This window comes from Tamandua tetradactyla, chromosome 2 (genome assembly GCF_023851605.1).
Source record: "Tamandua tetradactyla isolate mTamTet1 chromosome 2, mTamTet1.pri, whole genome shotgun sequence".
NCBI lineage: Eukaryota > Metazoa > Chordata > Mammalia > Pilosa > Myrmecophagidae > Tamandua > Tamandua tetradactyla.
In genome coordinates, this window is record NC_135328.1 from 138,560,171 (window position 1) to 138,582,167 (window position 21,997).

At 34.2% G+C, this 21,997-nt stretch overlaps 1 protein-coding gene and 1 pseudogene across 22 annotated transcripts in view; both read right to left on the reverse strand.

The window, feature by feature from the left end:
- The window catches only part of DISP1 (dispatched RND transporter family member 1), a 290,651-nt gene that overhangs the window by 162,545 nt on the left and 106,109 nt on the right, over positions 1 to 21,997 (reverse strand). For 8 of the 22 annotated variants that reach the window (XM_077149185.1, XM_077149167.1, XM_077149170.1 and 5 more), the window contains 2 exons: positions 4,455 to 4,689; positions 2,725 to 2,890 (listed from right to left, as the gene is read on the reverse strand). The exons of 7 other annotated variants lie outside the window; for them this stretch is intronic. Coding sequence is in view for 8 of the 15 variants with exons in the window: in XM_077149167.1 (XP_077005282.1) it covers positions 2,725 to 2,776 (52 nt within the window). In the remaining 7 variants the exon portion in view is untranslated. 7 more of the 22 variants (XM_077149184.1, XM_077149176.1, XR_013170796.1 and 4 more) reach the window with 5 other exon arrangements.
- On the reverse strand, positions 4,696 to 20,435 carry LOC143654298 (coiled-coil domain-containing protein 90B, mitochondrial pseudogene; annotated as a pseudogene).

Genomic DNA, 21,997 nt, shown 5'->3' on the forward strand with positions numbered 1-21,997 from the left:
ATATTACAATATTATTGTTGACTAGAGAGACCTTAGCTTGCATTGACTGTATTTTTTCCCTGTATACCATCCCATTTTCAATACCTCACACTATTGATATTCATTTGTCACCAGAGACCCAGGTTTGATTCCTGGTGCCTGACCGTGCCAAAAACAAATAAATAAATTGGGTAGATGGAAATACTATTGGTCAATGAGAGGGAAGGGTAAGGGGTATGAGATGTATGAGTTTTTTCCTGTATCTTTTTATTTTTCTGGAGTGATGCAAATGTTCTAAAAATGATCATGGTGACAAATACACAACTATGTGATGATACTGTAAGACTGCATGTGTATAAAGATTTCTCAATAAAAATATTAAGAAAAAAAAACCCATGGCAATTAAGCATTAATTCCCCATTTCCTTCCCTGACCTTGGTACCTAGAAACCTATATTCTAGTTTCTAACTTTATGAATTTGTACATTCTAATTATTTCATATAAATATGAACATACTATATTTGTCTTTTTGCATCTGGTTTATTTCACTCAAAATGATGTTGTCAAGGTTCATCCATGTTGAAGCATGCACCAAAAACTTCATTCCTTTTCACAGCTGAATAATATTCTACTTGTATATACACACACACACACCACATTTGGTTTATTCATTCATACACTGACAGACACTTTTGTCCATCTTTCAGCATCTGTGAATAATGCCATTATGAACATCATTGTGCAAACATGTGTTCACATCCAAAGTTAGGACAATTTGAACAACAAAATCAATGATAATATTGTATTATAACCCAAAGAATGAAATAAATATACATGAGGCCATACTAAGAAAAATAAATTTAAAAACAAGTAAGCAAATGAGGGAAAAGAGACAGTTTTTGCTTACACTAGCTTTTCAATTATTGAATGCAGGAGGAATAACGGAAATACAAAATCACATTAGGCAAACTCCACAGTAACAGTCATTCAGGCAAGGAACATCAATAGATGATAAAATCAGTGGGCGAAAGTTTGATGAGAAATAGGATATTTACATAGTCTCAAAGCATCTCCCCATAAGATACTACCATTACAAAGAAAAATAGTAAGTTCACAGGAGAAAAACTGGGCAGATATCCTCACTTACTGATCAAAGTTAATATCACGTGATAACAGAGCTATCATGTATCCCCTAAAGTGTACAATATCATTCCTGTAGTACTTCGGCAAAATGCATAATCTCGATCTAAAATGAGAAAATATCACATATACCCCAATTAAAAGACATTCTACAAAATAACTCACAATACTTTTCAACACTGTCAAGGTCATAAAGACTGAGGAACAGAATGGAAAAGACTACAGAGACATGACAATTTAGCGCAATGTAGAACCCTGAAATGGATTCTGAACCAGAAAATGGATGTAAGTGGGGAAAATGACAAAATTCAAATAAGGTCCATATATCAGTTACAGTATTTTACCAATGTTAATTTCCTGGTTTTGATCATGTACTATGGTTATATAAGAGATAAACATGAGGGAAAACTGGGAGAAAGGTCTACAGGCATACTCTATACTATTTTTGCATGTTTTTCTGAAGGTCTAAAATTATTTCAAAATAGTTAAAAATAAAATAAATAAAATGATAAGACTAATAAATTAAATAAATAAAGTGTTCAGGGGTCAGGTGAATGAATATGAATCCCAGAGAAACCTACGCAGTTGTATTTTTAAATAGCTCCATGATTCTGATACGGGCATCCAGTAGGAGTGTGGCATTCTCAATCAGCAACCAAGGTTTAAAGAAAAGAACCACAGATCCAAACAGAAACCAGTTACTGAGAGCCAACTAGAGGACATGCACTATACTACACTACGAAGACGGATAAGACAGCACGGGACTCTGCTTTCAAGGAGCTCTCACCACCTACCTACTAGTTTTCTTTACAATCAGAGCCCTTTACCTTATCAACACACATTGTCCCCATTTTTGTGCATAAATTGAACTACATTTGCATTTTGTCTACTTTTAAGCAAAAATAACATACTGTCAATTTTTCTTAAGTATAGCACTGTAACTCTACACAGTGCAAATTTCCAGAGACGTGTTTATATTTTCAGTGAACATTTTCCAAGCACAGTTATGTGTATAATTAAAAACCCGTGCATGCTTATGCCTGGGCAACTATCTTTGTAATTTCTGTACGTATGTTTTTAAACAATGTATGATCTTTATTTTCAAAAATACAAAACTCTAGAATGTGGAAAAGTAATGTATCTATGCACATCTTTGTTCAAATGTACATACTTTCATTCTTTTCCTTTAACTTATTTCCTTAGGATAAATTTTCATGCTTGGAACACTGGGTCAGATGGTATGAGCATGTTCATGGGACTTAAAATGCACTGTCAAATTATTCTCTAAACCCTACAACCGGACAACCATCAAGCTTAATTACCTTTAAAAGACAAAAAAAAAGTTAGGTTTAAAAACATGAAATTATTCTTCTACTTTGTTTAACTAGCATTTCTTTAAGTAGTACTGTTTTCTCATAAGTTTCTTTGTGACATACATCATTTCTAAGGCTGGTCTAATCATATTTTACCTATTGCCCTGAAGTCTTTTTGTGATACAGATCTCAACCTTTACTCTGAAAATTTTTTTTTCAAAAAATCTCCCTATTATTTAGCTTTTATGTTTTTTTTAAATTTTTCACTGGAAATCAATTTCTAAATACTTACACAGGCATACTATGCTGATGTTTAACAAATTACTTATTGTTATCATCATCATTTCTTTCCAGTAGGTTTAGCTTGCCTTAAGAAGATAAGCAGTTTATATAGTTTCATCATAAAATGCTTTCTTTGTTCTGTCAAATTCCAACCAAGCCAGAGAATGGGAAATGGCCTAAAAGTAAAATATATAAGGAAAATTTAAAACTGGAACAGGAACAAAGGAAACATATAGAGAATATTTTCCGGTACTCATAAAGTTACAAAGAGAAAAATTTATTCCCTTTATATTACATAAGAAACATAAATATTTCTTCTTTCCTCCATAGGCAAAGACACTTTAAATCTCACACAGACAAGAGAAGATCCCACCAAACTTTAATTTCCTTCTCCTTCTGTCATTGTATTGGAGTTCTTCCAAATATTTGCCCTTCCTAGATTACTAAAATAGGATGAGAAACTTCTCCTTTGTAGTGCAATGATTGGAACAGTCCTCTAGTAGTAAAGAAAAATTCTCACGCCTTCAAAGAGGAATTACATTTAGAAGCTGAATCTTAAAAGATAAATACGATTGAAAAATAAAATGATTATTCTTTTCTTTTAATTTTGTTATTATTTTAATTCTGTATGCACAATTATTTTATTCTTGATTCTCTCACAAACGAATATATATAGTAGATTATAATTTAAGAAATTAAGAAAACCTAAAACTTCTCCATGTCCATTTCAGATACAAAACAGGTAATTACTTGTATGTTCATATAGAGTTTTCCTTTAAAGTCTTGTCAAAATTCTAATTCTCTAGAAAAATAAAGTATTTTCTATTTTTCTAGATCTTAAATAATCGCTAAACTTAAAATCTATACCCCTCCCTCTTTCAAAAATTCCCCTTTCTTTATCCAGTCTTGCTAAATTCCTTTTTAAATGCTTAAGTCAAAAAAAAATAGCTTTATGCTATACGTTACATTAATCATTCAATAATTTGTTCCAGTTCATTCTTTTAAAAATAGGAATGTATTTGTGCCCCTTCCAAATCTAAAATTAAAGGTTGTCAGGGCAATATTTTTCTTTAAGGGCAATATTTTTCTTTAAAACCAATAAGTGTACAAATGTCCTGTAAAAATTTTCAAACAACCAAAAAATTATGTTGCTAATTTTAACAACCTCAAACTATTTACCAATAAATCCATTAAAGGTTGCAAACATGGCTCTTAACACTGCAAAGAGAACCTTGCAGGAATAAATAAAAATAGAAGTCACTTATCTGAATGTTTAGTTCCAAATAAAAATGGATCAATGTTAGCAACAGAAATGCTTCTTTATTGATAACTCTTAAGTATATTGACAAGTCGTGCCCTGTGGTACATAGTTGGCTGGTCTGTTTTCTCAAAATAAAATGTTACACCCAGTTTTTTAATGTAACACTTTTTCTAGAAGTTCTTCTAGACGTTGAATTTTAGGATGACTATCCATCAAAAGTTACATGTAACATTTCTTTCCACACCCAGGAAAGCCATACTCTACAAAGAATGCATCTTTACTCTTCAACAGTTAATCAAAGAGGGAAATGTTACCCTCTTAAAAAAACAACCAACCAAAAAAAACTTAAAATTCTTCCTTGTGATAAATACCTATCCCACAGAAAAGGAATCTGCAACAAAGGCTAGGCAAACAGCATTCTAACAAGGAAAGGCCACTGTGGAAATGATTTTGTTTTAAGTAAACAAATGTATACTTACGTTCTGATTATAAAAGTAGTATGTGCATACTGAAGAAAAATTGGACCACATAGAAAAGCATGAACACTCACATCCCAATGCCTGAGTACTCTCTTTACATCTTGGCACATGTATTTTGAGTCTTTTTTTATAGTCCATGCCTGATTATCTTTTTAAAATATAACTGAGATTGTGCTTCCATGCCTTGTTCCACTTAATCTCATAACAATTATTTTCTCAAGTTAATTGAAATGTCCTAAATATAAATTGCAATGGTTAAATAATATTCCAACATAGAGATACCTTATAATTCATTCAAACAATCCCATAATTGAACATTTAGATTGTTTCTGACTTTTGTCATTATAAAAGAAAGTACCTCAATCAATACCATTATGCATGGCTTTTTTCCCCCACATTTATTAGTTTTTTAAGACTCTTAGAAGTTGAATTAACAGGTCAAAGAATAAAGACAAGGTTCTTGATACATCTCATAAAGTTCCTTTCCTGAATTGCCTGTCTATACTTCACAGCAATGTATGAATATTCACTTCAACAAATATTCAACAACATGGTGTATTTAAATATATTTTGTTAACCTTTATGGTGAAGACAGTATCTTATTTTAAATGTACGTTTCTTTGATTACTAAGGAAATTTTTTTTATGTGTACTAATAATTTGTATGTTCTCTTTTGTGCACTCCCTTGTCTATTACATTTCTGGTCTTATGTATATTTAACAATTTATATTTTATGAATTAATCTTGTCATTTTGATGCAACTCGAGTATTCTTAGCTTGCTTTGCATCTTCTTTTAAGTTTTATGTCCTAAAAATGATTTTAAATTTAAAATACACTCTTCATATTCTACAGAGATGTATATAGCCAATTATAATTTACAGAAGGTGAAATTCTACAATATATAGGTATTTCTTATACAATTTCCAAAATTTCTTTACCAGTCCTTCTTGACATGGTCTAACTATGGGATTACTAAAAAAAAAAAAAAAATCTCTATATATCTTTATCTATATATCTATCTCTATATATATCCCTTATTATTACCACCTCCTTCAAACATATCCAAGTGTGATAAATAGGTTTCAAATGTTCTTACTTGGGTTTAAAGCACTTCAACATAATTTATATGGCAAAGGCAATGAAAATTAAAAATATTTCACTGAGGACTTAGCTAGGCCAGGTGTCTTATTACCACAGAATGGACTGTCACTTAAGATATCAAAATACTCTGTTTTTAAAACAATAGCTATACTAACAAGCACAGTTTAAAAACTAACAGCTTTGAAAAGTCCCTCCCTGAGAGGGCCAATTTCAGTATAAGATAAAACCGAATATTATAAGTGGGACTCTTTTAACTGCACAAACAGCAAATGGAGAGAAGAAAAAACAAAACAAACAAAAAATTAAGACGTCAAATAAATATCAATTAAAATGTTGCATCTACTCACATACAAAAAAGCAATTTACACAATATACTTTACACATAAAATCATAATGCTACTAATACTACAGAGCTGACCTCAACTTTCCTGAAATCAATTTTTAAGATTACTGAAGCTTAATAGGGTTAGGTTTTTTATCCCCAGTTTTATAACTTAAACAATTAAGGCCATAATTGTTTACTGACACCTGGCAACTATTCCCCTTTATTCATCATCTATATGATCCTTTACCTAGCAAAATTCTGGGTGAAAAAATTGTCCTCACATTTATCAAACCATTAGGAATTGAATTGATAGAATTAAATTTTAGCCTTGAAACATAATATAATATCTATACATATTATAAATGGAACAGTACAATCCAATAAGAGAAGGAATGATCTTGTCAATAAATGGTATTGGAGAAATTTGTTATTTGGGAAAAATTCAATTGCTGATAGATTAAAGAGTTGGGTTTTTAAAAATGGAACTATAGAAAGGAAAAATAGTGAATAGCCATTGGGTCTTGGGAAATGGAAGAAACTTCTAAGCATGAAAATAGTGGAAGAAATGACAAAGACAAAAATTTACATATTTGACCACAAAAAACTCAATAGCATCTGTACACCAAAAGATATCAAATAAAATTAAATATACATAAAAAAAGATTACTGAAGCTTAAGAATTAAACAAGACCTGTGAAATTTTTGCTTTCAAAAATAAGTAAACATCAAAAACACAGCTTGTTATATTTAAACAATATGTTTCAATTCACAAAAATGCTTTATTCATGAAGTGTTCTAATCGACCTAGTTGCTTGTTATAATTCCTATTTGTCACATAAAATACACATGGTTAAAACAGTACATGAATGACCATAAAGCCAATTACAGAGCAGAGCTCCTACTCTAGAGACCTTTCCATTACACTCACTATGTCTTTATAAAAAATGTCTACAAGAGCTGAGCTTGCATTTTAGCATAATGGAAACTGCTGAGTACCTTGGAGATACCTGAATAGAAATAATAAAAAGCACTAATAAAAGATACAAACTAGTCACAAAAAATTCAACTCAAATTAATTTAGTCCTAACTAAATTGCATTCAAATCCAAACACTGAGAAACAGTTTTTACTTATCCCATCGGCTAAATTTAAGTTTGCTGATACCTCATACTGAGAAAGGGAAATGTACACTGTAATACCTGTGGAAGTATAAAGTTGTGCAACATTCCTAGAGGACAACTTATAATAGCTATTGATATATATATTTCATATATACACTTAAATATACCTTAAAATATGCTTTAATCCAGAAATTCCATTGCCAGAGGAGTTTACCCTATGACTACACTTAAATATTCACCAAAATAATATGTACAAGGATGTTGCAGCATTCTTTATTAGGATGAGAATTCAGATTAGGGCAAAGGAAGTAGAAACAATCACATACCGATCAATAGGGAGCTAGTTAAACAAATTGTTTCATTCATCTAATAGAATTCTATGTAACCATTAAAAAGTATGTTTATCTTTGTTTTTTCTATTTTTGAAACCTATGTTTTAAGTCCTTGATTCTTTCCCTTTATTTACCTGTTTTCAGACTGAGTTGGTTCCTTAGTATCCTCTAAATGCAATCGATGATACCCATGTATATATATAAAACCTGTTTGTGAAGCCCAGCCCACATCCTCTCTCCTTCTCTAATTTCTGCTCCTTATATTTTTGGAACAGATAAGTGGGTAGGGGAGTGGTCTTACTCAAAGTGAAGTACCACCACAACAAACTCCAATTAGCAATTTAAATTTATTGAGCTCCCATCATGTAACACAGAGCATGGTTTCTTGGGCATATTAAGCCCTTAATAAATATTTCTTAAATTCATTAAAGTGTGAACAATTTTCAAAACATTAGTGTATTAAGACTTAAACTGGGGTAGGAATGTCATTGCTCGTCTTAGTAACAGTACACATAATAAATCTATTTAGAATACTGTGAAATTTAAACTCCTTGTTACTGGTTCTCTTTCTTTTAGGCTTTAACTTTGTGTTTGTACAATGGAGTGTATACTTAGAATCTCTAATACAACAGGATCCAATTATATTTAAAGGAGGTGAGCAGACATTGACCCAAAGGATCAATGGGTAATCAGCACTCTTCCAAGTCATAAAAAGTTAAAACAAAGTATCCGCTCATATGCAGTTACAGCTTGCACTATTTGGTGTTTTGCCTTTTAACTCGTTTTCTTTTAAAAAGTCATCAATGCCAGCTCTGATGCTAATTTGGCATATCATTTTCTAAGAATCCATAATACCATCACAATGTTTAAAGTTGTTTCCAAACATATCCTTCAAGCATTTTTTCCCATACATCCTGATTTTAAGGAACCCTGGCTTACTAGACAGTGGCTCTAATTATGTTTTCCATATACTCCAATGACCCAACCAGGCCTAGAGAGTTCTGTAAGATTCTGGCTCATACCTACCTCTTTGGCCTTATCCTATACCACCACATTCCCTATGGAGCGCTCCACTTCATTCCACTGGCCTCCTTCCAGCCATTTCTGCTGGTTGTGCTCATCCTACTACTTTCCAGGGCAGTTCCCTGGGACTGGGCCATCCTACCCTCCCTTCTTCACTGAGTTCCTGCTCTTTTCCTTAGAAGCCCAGATCTATATCACTTCTTAGGGGAGCTTTTTATGACCTTCCAACTAGGGCAAATTCCCCTATGAGAGGGTCTTTGAGTACCTTGCACTCCTTCACAACAATGATCACAGGTGCCATTTTTTACATTTGCTTGAGCAATTAACTGATCATCTGTCTTCCCCACTATGTCTAAAGCTCCATAAGGGAAGGTAGCATGCCTGATTTTGTTCACATGTATTCCCAGTACTTGGCACTTCTATATCCTAAGCACTGTAAAAGGCATTTTAGATGTGCTGTTTATTCCTCACAACAAACTGGGATGGAGACCATATTAATTTATAGATGAGATAACAAGCTCAGATAGATACAGAATCAGTAAGAAGTAAACTTGCAAAGACTACAGTGTCAGTAGGAAGCCAAGACAGGATAAACTCATGCCTCTTTGACCCTAAAGGTTATATTCTTTGTCTTCCTCCTTGTTGCTTTTACAATATACCTATCTCATATGTCTATCTCAATTTGTTTGCATGTGAAATATTTCAAACATGAGAGAAACAAAGAGACTCCTATAACAAATACTCGTGTACCCACCTTCCAGCTTTAAAAAATTTTAACATTTTGCCTTATTTCCCTTTTAAATAAAATATTACAGATAGAGCAAAGTCTCCTGGAAACTTCTAGGACCCTATTCCCTTTCTTCCCTCCAAAAAGTTATCCACTATCTTGAATTTGGGTTTTCTATTCTCATGCATGTTTTATACTATTACTACATATATATCCATACACAACACACAAATTGCTTTGCATGTTTTTAGACGTTATGTAACATACACAGCTCTATTTCACTCTTTTTCATGGCTGAATTTTATTCTTTGGTTTGAAGAGATTCAAACTTATCCATTTTTTATAAGAACTTTTATTTTATATGAAAATGTAATTATGTAACAGTTATCAGCAAAGTTGAATATAGTAAGTATGTACAATTGGTATTAGTTTTCAAATTTGCAATAGACAAAGAAATCCTATTATTATATGATTAAACAGCTGTTCAAGCAAGCACAAGAAAACTCTGGTTCAGTTTGTATAAACTATGAAAAAGATAAGGACAAATCATCCTTCTATCTCAAGTTAAGCAGGTTTCCAATGACAGCTTTTAACACCACAAAATAAAGACAATAGTCTTTCCATTGTAAAACACTTCTTTTTAGTCCATTTATGTTTTGAATAATCTTGTTATAGTAAATTTCTGTTGCAACTTTCCATGTTTAGCATAAATCTGTTATGGTGTCGTCAACAGTAGCATCAAAAGAATTATAATATAGTAGTAGTTTCAGTGCTATTTTCAGAATCTACAAAATCCCAATGCTACTGCCAGGCAAGTAAACACTGACGCTGCAAAATAAGAAATTGTCTCAAGTCTGTTATACTCCATCAACATTTTTAAGTAGGCAACTTCAATGTGAAGTTTATTACTGGTCTCCAAAATAACACTTTTGCTTTGGGTATCCTTTTTGATAAGTTCTGTGGTTGCTTCCATAAATTTCTTTTCTTGATCGGTAAACATATCTGTTACATATTTGCTCCTTTGTATGCTGATATTCAATTTATTAACTGCTCTAATTTAAATGGTTTCACACCTCAGTGGTTTCACTTGGTCTAATTCTTTTCCATTTTCTTGTTCTCTGCTCTGTTTTCCAAATTCATTTTTCACTAGAATGACCATGCTGGGTTTTTTTGTTTGTTTGTTTGTTTTGCTGGAGTCCACATAAGCCAAGTCCATATGGTACCATTATTTCTTATTGAGATTGAGAGGCCATCTCCTGATAGATAGTATTCTAGTTTGCTACCTGCCAGAATATAATATACCAGAAATGGAATGGCTTTTAAAAAGAAGACTTTATTAAGTTGCAAGTTTACAGTTCTAAGGCCGTGAGAATGTCCAAATTAAAGCAAGCCTATAAAAATGTCCAAATTAAGCCACCAACAAGAGGCTATCTTCACTCAAGAAAGGCTGATGAAGTTCAGGGTTTCTCTCTCAACTGGAAAGGTATGCAGCGAACATGGCAACATCTACTAGCTTCCTCTCCAGGCCTCCTGCTTCATGAAGATCCTCCGGGGCGTTCTTCATCTCCAAAGGTCACTGGATGATCGACTCTCTGCCTCTCTTCAAAATGCTTCCTCTTTTAAAGGATTCCAATAAACTAATCAAGTCCCACCTGGAATGGGTGGAGTCACATCTCCCTCTAATGAAAGGTTAATACCAACTATTGGGCAAGTCACTTGTCTGTGGAGATAATCTAATCAAACTGGCACAGATAGTATGTGGGCTGACATTCGAAAAACTGGGTAATGCTGATACAATAATTTCTACTTGTGCTTTGTCAAATCTATGTGTTCCACAGTCCTGAAACAATGCATAGGTATCAAAAGTTACTTTTCTTTGTTATAAAAGAGTTATATCCACTGACCTCATATCATATCCCTCTTGGCTATGGTGGTTAAAGAATTTTTTTATGGTTAAGAAATCTTTAGTTGTTCTTCATTGACATGTGAGAGGGCAGGGGCTACCAGCTCCCCTTGACAGAAAAGGAAGCAAGGACTCAGAAAGAAGACTGGTGGGAAAGCGAGTCTTTCAGAGAACAAAGGGCTTGGTCCTCTTTCTAGTCTCTGCTCTTTCCCCCTACCTGCAAGGGCCCAAAGAGGCTGCCAGGTCATTAGCGCTGGAAAAGAGGGCGTGGCACTCCGGCCTCACAGTGGGCTGGTGCAGGTCTGACACATGGCATTGTTTCCCTACAGCACATCACATCGTGACTTTTCTCCTCTTCTCAAGACCAGTGAGAAAGCATGCAAGGATTAGAAATCCAGAGGCACTGGCTGCCTTCTAAATGCAGGAATCACTAAGCCTAGTGATTCGTCATGCCTATTCCTTCTTTTTTGATGGTCCTTTAAGTATTTGATATTTTACAATATCGAATTTAAGTATTTGATATTTCACAATTACAGACAATGCTGCAATGAACCTTTCTTAGTATGTCTCCTTGCAATTGTTTTTCCAGTGTATTTCACTAACAAGTGAAATTGATGAGAACAAGGGTATGTGTCTTCATCCTCACTAAAAAATACAAAATTGCTCACCAAAGTGGTAGTAATGCAGTTTCATTTTTAATCTATTAAAGATTAAAGAGATCTAGGTTATCTACTCCAGAAACTGAATCTTATTATCCTCTTCTACCACCATGACTAACTCACAGCCATATGCCTCCATGCAGAGAACAAAGTAATTAATGCTTATGAAATAAAATTAATATCCAAATCAATAGGAATAGCAGCTATAGATTTAGTAAAATTACTCTGTGCTGTACATGAAGAATTTATATTAAAAATATATTTTAATCTTCATGACAATCTAAAAGAGTAGGTTGTTTTGCTATCCCATCTTGCTATCTGAGAGATCAAATTTTCCTTTGTAACTCTCATTTTAAGAATTTTTCTGGCTGTTTTCACATATTTATACTTATAGGCAAAGTTTAAAATCAAGCACATACCTTAAAATATAACTTAACAGCAAGAGTTAATAACTCTTTTAATTCATAATAACAAGCATCTAGTGTTTTCCAATGTTATTTTGTATCTAAAATACTCTTTGTAACTCTAAGAAGTCAAGAGAGGCTCTAGCCATTTTCACTCTTTTTAGGTTCCCAGTATATGAAGGAAAAAAAAAAAAAGAAGCCAAAATACAGTTAAAATAATTTATGGTATATTTTATAGTTTGATGTTTTTAACACACATACAGAAAACACATACCTGTGTATATAATATTAATTGGGAATAAGATAAAATAATTTTAATTTAAGGTCTTCTGTGAATGCAAGCCCCAAGCAAACTGACCTATAGGTTTCCATCCCATGATAAACCTAGAATTCTCTCTCACTTTCTATCTTCTCTTACCCACGTCACAAAATTTAGTAAACTGAAGTAAAGGCTCCCACTGACCTGCTAATTATCAAATTTTCACTTTTGGCTGTAATAATAATAATAGCTATAAGATAAATAGTGGTGGTCAGAATTCCTCATGAAAATTTAATTTTAAGAGCCCCATTTTAAAAGTTACTATGCAAAGTCAGTTGCCTATTAAGTTACAGCTCTTAAAATGTAGAAAAGATTAAGGAGAAAGTAGGATCGCTCTATTTTTTCCCCATAATTGTTTCATTATATACAATTTATTTTGTTCTTTTGTAGCCTAAATCAACTGATTCTTAAAGTTACCATGAGCTTTTAGATCAGATGCTCATGGTTTCTGCAAGCTTTACTAGCTCCTAAAAGAGAAAGAATTCCCTTGTTAATAAGTAATGTTTGAATCAGGTTTTAGCTATAAACCCATGCTCTTTTAAAGATACTAATTTGGCACAACTTTAATGAAAAAGTAAAGCTTACAACAAGAACAGCTGATTGTAATACACAGACCTCAACCCAGAAGAGGGTTAGTGTTTCCTTTTCTCCATCCCAAATATGCTCAAATTGTTACTGGTATGTTTTTTAGTTTTCAAATTGACGAGTTTTAAAAGTTTCTGTGAAGAACAGCTTTGTTACTGCTACATGAAACCTATGACTAACAGACTGACTCACAGTAAATATTTACATTCAGAAATATTTTTCTTTTATTAGCACCTGTGACTTAAAACAAACAACCACTTAGGACCTGAGGCATCCTTAATGTTGGAAAGTTACAAGAGTATTTAGACTTATTTGGAGTTATTGAAGACTCAAGGGCCTCAGAACTTAGGAAAATCCACAAACTGTACAGAGTTTAGTTTAGTTTTCCCTTTTAACTAAAAACTATAATTACACCCAGCAATTCAATTCTTGGCAAAAGTAAGGTTCAAATTTTAATTGAATCAAGGGCATTATGAGAATTTATTATTAGCCCTGCTTTAACATGGAAACAATATTCATATTTCATTGATGAATATGTTAACTTTAATCAGTTTACTGCTAAATATAAGAGACTTCTGAAATACAATAAGATGAAAAATGCTTAACTTATGTGAGTCATGAATCTGGACATTTGAAAACTTTGATTTTAGGGAAAGCATATCTAAACTGTAGCTGTAAGATGTTCCTTACTATACATATTTTATTACTGAAGAATTTTAGTGTATTAGAAACTACCAGGATGGAGTTAATCAGTAGCCAGATAATCTGTATTTTCTCACTATGGGAAATTCTATCTTAACTGACTTTACCACTATAGGCTTATTTAAAAAAAAATCACAAAGAAAGAAAGCTGCAAATTTATTTTATTTTAATTCTTATTTATTAGATATCTTTAATAACAAAAGCAGTGCATGCTTCTTGTAACAAATCAATAATATAAATATAAATGCAATAAAAAAAAACAAAAAAAACATCTATGTGGGACAGGATATCCAGGGGTGAAAGTCTCTCTGGCAGCATGGGAGATGACTCCCAGGGATGAACCTGGCCCTGGCACCATGGGATCAGTAATGCCATCCTGACCAAAAGAGGGAAAAGAAGTGGAACAAATAAGGTATCAGTGGCTGAGAGAGTCCAAATAGAGTTGAGAGGCTACAATGGAGGTCACTCTTATGCAAGCTTCAGCTAGACATTGCTACCTATTATAACTTGCCAACCCCCAACCAAAACCATTCCTGACAATCCTAAAGAATATCTAGGACATTATTTAAGATTCTACACAGGTTCATGCACTAGGGTAACTCTCCAAAACCTACAACCTCCAGATGGGTCCCTGGACCAGATATTTCTTGAAATGCAGAGGGGCCAGCCCTTCCCGAACATCAACTAGTTCCATCCCCCTATTCCATTTGTTCATAATCCCTATTATCAACAACCCCTTCCAACATGAAAAAGTTAGAATGGGCATAGCCCAAATACCCCTAAAGAGTGGGAGAGAGATCAAAGGTGATGGTGGAGTTATACAAAGGTCGGGTTTAACAAATGAATATGATTGCAACCAATTGTTGTGATGTACTTTGAATTTTACTGCTTTTGTGTATATATATTATTTAAAAAGAAGGAGGAATATAACAAAGAAGATAGGATTTAACAAATGAGTATGACTGCTGAATCGTTATATTGATATTCCTGTTGGTCTCCAGTATCTTGGAGCAGCTAGAAGAAAAAACAAAAACTTGCAGAACAGTAACCCATACTAAACCTTAAAATCTGTTCTATAACTATCTATTAAAATGTACTTGGAGGGGGTGCAAGGGTAGTTCAGTGGTAGAATTTTCACCTGCCATATGGGAGACCTGGGTTTGATACCTAATCCATGTATTTCCCAAAAAACAAACAAGCCAAACAAACAAAAACAAACACACAAAAAAATTCAACAAGTGATACTGCAATAACGGGATACTCACATGGAAAAATAATGAAATGTGACTCTGACATACAGAATACAAGAAAAAAAATTGTACTTGGAAATTTATTGCTTTTTTGTATATTTGTTATATTTCACAATAAAAAAAAAAAAAGAGTGGGAGAAAGACCAAAGGTGATGGTGGACATATACAGAAAAGGTAGGGTTTGACAAATGAGTATGGTTGCTGAATCATCATATTGATATTTCCTTTAAGTAGCCAGTATCTTAGAGGAGCTAGATGTAAAAACCTAAAATTGGGGAACTGTAACCCAAACCGAACTCTGAAATCTGTTCTACAACTAATTGTTAGGATGTGCTCTGAAATTTATTGTTTTGTATACATGTTATTTTTCACAGAAAAGAAAAAAAAAGTCAATTGTGATGATAAATGCACAGCTTATATGATGATACTGTGAACCACTGATGGAACACTTTGAATGAATACCTAATATGTGAATATATAATATAGATCAATAAAAAATTAAAGAAATTTTAAAATGAAGCAAACTAATAATTCCTTTCCCAAATGAGATAATATTAATAGCCTGGTTATTTCTCCATATACATACAAATATATATAATCACATATGCAAATATATATTTATGTATGTAGGGTTTTTAGATTTTTATTTTTGAAAATGAGACAATACATATTATTTGGCAACTTTCCTTTTTCACTTTTGTCAAGCCTATGCCTTCAATGACTAGATACAGTGCTAACTCCATCTTGCTAATTGCTGCAAAAATTTTACAAAGTGTGGAGTTTTTCAATCATTCTCCTCTTGAAAGTTGCTCAGGCCCTTTCCAAGTGCTTGCCAACCTTGACATCATAAGATTTACCTGTCGCTTTAGATCTCACTCTCATTAGCTCCCTCCTCAACCAGCACACTGGCCAAAGGGCTGAGAAGGAGAGATAAGCTTCTTCTCTTGACCATTTTATATGTAAGGCTGTCCCTGAACGCCCCACATTTTCACATATATCATTGCCTAGATAAATTTGCACCAAAAGACAGTGACTTCTTAAATGGCATTCAGAAGTCAATTATTTACCAAAAAAAATACACTGGAGAAGGAACCATAAAACTTTGGCTCTAATTCTAGCTTTGCCATTAACTACTGATGTGGCTTTGACAGTTATTTAACACGGTAGGTTGGAATCTTTTGATTAGCTTATCCCCATAGAGATGTGGCGTGCTCAATTCTGGGTATGGCCTTTTGACGAGAGGGAGATGTGACTCCACTCATTCTGGGTGGGTCTTGATTAGTTTACCGGAATCTTTTAAAAGAGGAAACATTTTGGAGACAGTCAGAAACAACAGAGCCAACAGAGAGAGAGCTGACAGAAACTTCAGAGCAGAGCTGACACAGATGCTTACACTTCAAGAACAGAGACATGGATGTTTGAAGATGCTTGTAGAGCCCCGATGCCACCATGAGACGTTAAGCAAGCCAGACCTGGAGAGAGCCAAGGGAAGTCAAGAGATGAAAGTGACTTCCCAGCTGACAGAGGTATTCCTGACCCAATCAGCCTTTCCTGAGTGAAGGTAACCTTTTGCTGGTGCCTTAATTTGGACACTTTCACTTCCTTAGAACTATAAACTTGTAAATTATTAAATTCGCCTTTATAAAGGCTGTTCTGGTTTTTGGTATATAGCATTCTAGCAGCTTACAGACTAAAATGATCATTAAAATGAAAAAGTAGGCCAAAGCTTCTAAGATCCATTCCATTCAACAGGCCTTTACTAAGCATGTACAATGTGCCAGGTAGGCACTGTGTTTTGTAACAGGGATACAACTGTGAAAAAGATACATGATCATGTAGACTATTCCCCTTGTTAGGACGGTGCAAGTCTATGGTTTGACACCTCAAGCTGTTTTCTAATTCAAACTGGGCTTCCCCATAACTGGATTTAATTTAATTAAAGTTTACTATGTGTCTTTTAAAAGAGTCATAGATCACTTTTGAAAATATTTTGCTGCATGCTTAATGACTGAAAAGAATGTTAGTTTTCACTTCAACTTTGGTACCCCTTAGCAATTCCAAGGGCAAAGAAATCTGACAAACCACAGTTCCTTAGGAACGAGATGGCAATAAGTATAATAACTACCTTCAGCTCATGACTGAGATTAAAATATTACTGGATTTTAATTTGCCTGATCTCACCCCTCATTTAAGAACACATACAGAGGAAAGAAACATAAAACTATCCTCAGAATACCCTGTACTGATTATATTTCTGAGGCTGCATTTTCACAAAGGAGTAGAAATAAAAGAAGCCACAGAAACAGATGACAATGAGGACAAAGGGAGTGAAAGAGTGTGTCATGGTTAGGGACAGGTGTCAACTTGGCCAAGTTGTGGTACCTGTTCATCTGATTGGGCAAGCGCTGGCCTGTCTGTTGCAATGAGGACATTTCATAGGATTAGGTCATGATCACGTCAGCTACATCCACAGCTGATTCCATTTGTAATCAGCCAAAGGGGAGTGTCTTCTGCAATTAGTGATGCTAAATCCAATCATGGGAAGCCTTTTAAGGAGGACTCAGAGGAGACAGGTTCCATTCCTGCTTTGGCTGGTGAGCCTCTCCTGTGGAGTTCGTCCAGACCATCCATTGGAGTCATTGGCTTCGCAGCCTGCCCTGTGGATTTTGGACTCTGCATTCCTATGGTCACGTGAGACACTTTCATAAATTTTATATTTGCAAGTGTTCCCTGTTGGTTCTGTTTCTCTAGAGAACCCTAACTAATACAGAGAGAAATGCTATTTGCTCCAAACAAAAAGAGCTGGAGAAAAGAACACTCCCACACTGTCCTCTGCATACCTCCTCCCTTTATTCATCCTTTATTTAAGAGGGAAGGGTAAGCAGGTAGAACCAGACACAGACCCGCTAAGGTAAACACAGAACCTCAGTGACCCTGGTGGCGACCTGAGTTTCCTTTCCCTTATTAACTTTTGCCAGCTGTCATTTGGATTATGTTCCTGGATTGTATGTACTCCTCAGAAAAGATACTGAATTATCACTGAAGCCCATTAAGAGGCTGTTAACCGAAATGCAAAGAGAGGACAGAAACATAACTGGTTATGAAACTGTGGCTGAAAGAATAAAAATATTTTTGAATACCTGCTTCTAAAGTTAATATCTGACACTAGGGAGACTGACAAATGTTTTTGTGTATGTGTATGTGTATGTGCATATATATATATAAATCAGTAACACTAGGCTAATGCTAGAGCAATTTCCCTTTACAGAGATGAACCAAAATGGGAATTATGATGTGACAACTACCACCACGTCCCCAAAGAGTATTTTTTAAGAAAATATTGGGGGATTTTAGCTTTATATATCTATATTATAAAGAAATGATTACAAAGTACTTTGCTTTAAAATTTTTAATCTTGGAAAACAACACTATTTGTGTGAACTGCCATTTAGTTTTACTTCAAACAGGAAAGGCTTTCAAGATTGAAGTACTTTATATGTCTTGATTTTTCTATTCATTTTAAAAGACCTAAATACTTGGCACTTCCCCTTATAAGCATGGAGCTGGGGTGGGGGCAGGGGGAGGACAGAAAAGAAGTGTTTCTACAGAATGTTAAATTACATTGGGGAAAACTTCCTTAAAACAAAACAAAACAAATCAATTTCCAGCCAATTTTGTGGAAAAGTGTAACTGAATGTAAAACTAATGTTCTTGTTTCTTTTCCACTTTTCTGGTAGTATGACTCATGAGAAACTATTCATTATGAATTGTATTAGCAGTTACAGTGTATATGCTATATTTGACATACACTGGGCAAAGAGAAAAAGCAAAATAGAATAGAGTCATTAAAAAAAAAATTTCTAGGAATAAAATAAGAGTTTATAAGCAGAGCAGTTTTTAATTTTAATCACATCAAGGAGAAAAATAGACCACATTTCCAGGGGTTAAAAAAAAATCCACTTCAAGAGGTCACCTCATTAATGGCTGTCCTAAATTGTAAAATCTATAACCTTGGAGGGCATAGGTGAATGAAACCCTGCTGTTTTTCCCCAGATTACTCACAGAGTTAATAATGTAATTTGGGAATGAGTCTTAAGGTTATCAGAAATTTCTAGTCATTTGCTCATAAATTACCTTCAAGCATTCTTGTTTATAGCAGCTTAATAATAAGCAGCAGTGAAGTGGAAATTCCTTTTGCCTGACAGCAGGGTATAGGAAAAGAATTCACATGAGGAACATATTTCACATCCCCAGAGCTAACAAATGTAAAAAATGTGGCAAACTCTGTAAGCTACAATTTCTGTAATCAGAAGCGCTGAAATCTTTTCAATCATCCTGTCTACATCCAAGTTTTTAAAAATAAAGACGAAGGAACTCTTTTTCTTAAAGAACAATGTTATGACTTTTTTACTGGAAGGATTAACCATATTAACTGAATAAATTATCCAGATTCATACTTTATGTGGGAAAAAAAAAAAAAACCCAAGAGTACCCAAATGGAACAGTATCTCATATGGTTCGAAAGTGAAAAATGAAGATATTGAAAAGAAGAGGGTCATTTATTCAACAGTTTTATTCAACACGTATCTCCTACTAAGCATTGCTCATAGCAGTTAGGATACATTTAAAGAGAACACCATAACCATTTATTCATACTTCGCATACCATGGTAATTTGCAATATCTAGCTGAAGCTTACATAGAAGTAACTTCCAGAATCCAAGGGCCTTTTCTTACTCTTTGAATAATTGTTCTAGAACATCCTGATACTGTTTCATAAGCACTGTATTTTCTTTTATCTCAGAGGGTTTTAATTATAGTTTTTTTAATGTCTTCTGCTCCTGCATTGTTACTGTTCCTTTCACATTCTTTTGTTTTTTCTTGCTTGTTTTGATTTCTTTCATGTTAGAGACTTTCCTTTAACATGTGTGTTCAAGTTAAGAGTGAGACAATGAAAAGAACAGTAGCTATGTGTAGACAGGTAGAACTTATTAACTAGAAGATTTTATCATAGAATAAAGCAGAAAGCTGGCTTTTTCACTGGAGATCTTAATGTTATTACCTGTAGATTTCTCTTTAAGTATTCCTTTTCCCTAAAGCGAGATCCTTTCTCCATTCTCCCTGTGTATGTCTGTTGGCACAAGTGAGGATAATAATAAGCTTGGCAACTCTTCTGTCTACTAGCCAGAAAACAAAGATATTCAGATTTCAATTTGAAATTTTAACATACTGAAGATTTGACCCTGTTAAAAACGGATCTGTTAAAATCTACATCAGACCATGTCAGTCTTCAACTCAGTTTTCCAAATAGCTCCCCATTTTCCTCTGAGTAAATGTCAAGTCCTCACAATGGCTTAAAAGGTCCTACTATGGCCTACCCTAATCCCCCTTATCATCTCTGACCTCATCTCTGACTACTCTTGCCCTCATTCACTCCACTCCAGCCACACCAACATCCCTGCTGCTCCAGGCTTGCTTCCACCTGGGGCCTTCTTCCCTTTGCCTGGAGCACTCTCCCCCAGCATCTCCATAGCTCATTCCTTCTCCTCTAACTGCTTAAATGAGTCCTATACTCTACCACCCTGTTTTAAATTGTAATCCCTCCCCCAGCACTCCACCCCTTCCTTAATCTACTTTATTTCCTTTTTCCACAATTATTTATTACCTTCTAGTATAGCATATAAATCACTTTATGTCTGTTTACTATCTATGCCCTCCCATAAAAACAGCTTTTTTTGATACATTTGATCACTAATGTACCCCCAATACAGTGCCAAGCACATAGGAGGTACTCAAAAATATCTGAATGAATTTCACCCCTGATCTTAACTGCTGAGAGCTTAACAGTTCTAGAAAATACACCACTAGTTCTGCCAGAGTGAGGAAATGACAGTCATCTGGTAGCACGGACTAGAAAAAGGAGCACAAGAATCTAATTTTCTTCTATAACTTTCAACCAATTCTTCGGATTTCAACTCCATCAGCATACCCACCTCCAGTGGCATCTGGTATCCCCAATTTCTATGGCTCTCTAGGGGTCTGCTCTTCAGTGACCTTGCTTTTTGTTTCTACCCTGCAATCACCAAGGATTCAGCCTTTTTGCCCTGCTGTATTAGCACCAGTTCCTCTACTTTCCAGCTTCTAAAATTTTGTTAAACTTTGTTCTACTGTTGTCACCTCTCTCATTTTAGTGGGGTTTCACAGGAAAGCATATTAATCTATACTGTTAAATATCTGAATCCTATACTTAACTTCCTTTCTTCACATTCCCTGCTCTCCAAGAACCCTGATGATTCTAGCTTTCCACACAGCTATATTCCAGTGTTAATTAGAAGACTACGCCTGTTTGTTCCCTTTAGCAGACAGTAACTGAATATACACTGGTCTATGACCTTGGTAAATTAAGTCTCCCCAAGAGAAATATATACTCTTAAGATGCTAACATATCACCAGACCAAAAGCAACATTAGGAAGACATGCTGGAAGCCTCTTGAGAGATAGCCAGCAAACCTTTTCCTGCCCACTACATTTATTTATTATGCTGAGTAATTTTCACATTCTAAATTTCAACAGCAAAGGGCTAGTTTAAAAAAGGGGGGGGAGGCCTAAAAAAGAACTAGAAAATAAATATAAATAGATAGATACATAAGTTGGCAGGTAGACTGGGAAGAAAGAGAGAGAAATTATGATAAATAAATAATCTAGCATTTGCTGAGTACCAAATTAGCCTTATATAAGTACTTCATATCTAACATTTTATTAATCCTCATACAATTCTATAATCTATTATCCCCATTTTATAAATTAAAATACTGAGACAGATCTTGTAACACTTGCCTACAGTCAAAGCCAGTTGACAGATAATGCCAGAACTGTCCAATTCCAAAGTCTATGATTTATTCTATATCACATTGCTTTTAAGTATTAAGACAGCTTAAAATGCAAAATGAATCCATTCTGGTCTGATTTGAACAAAATAATTAGGGATAACATTTTGACTCTATCTAAAAGTCCTATTATAAGTAACAAGAATTATAATAAACATAAAAATATACTGACCATTCAATTTAACTCCTGTCCCAAAGTTGTTGAG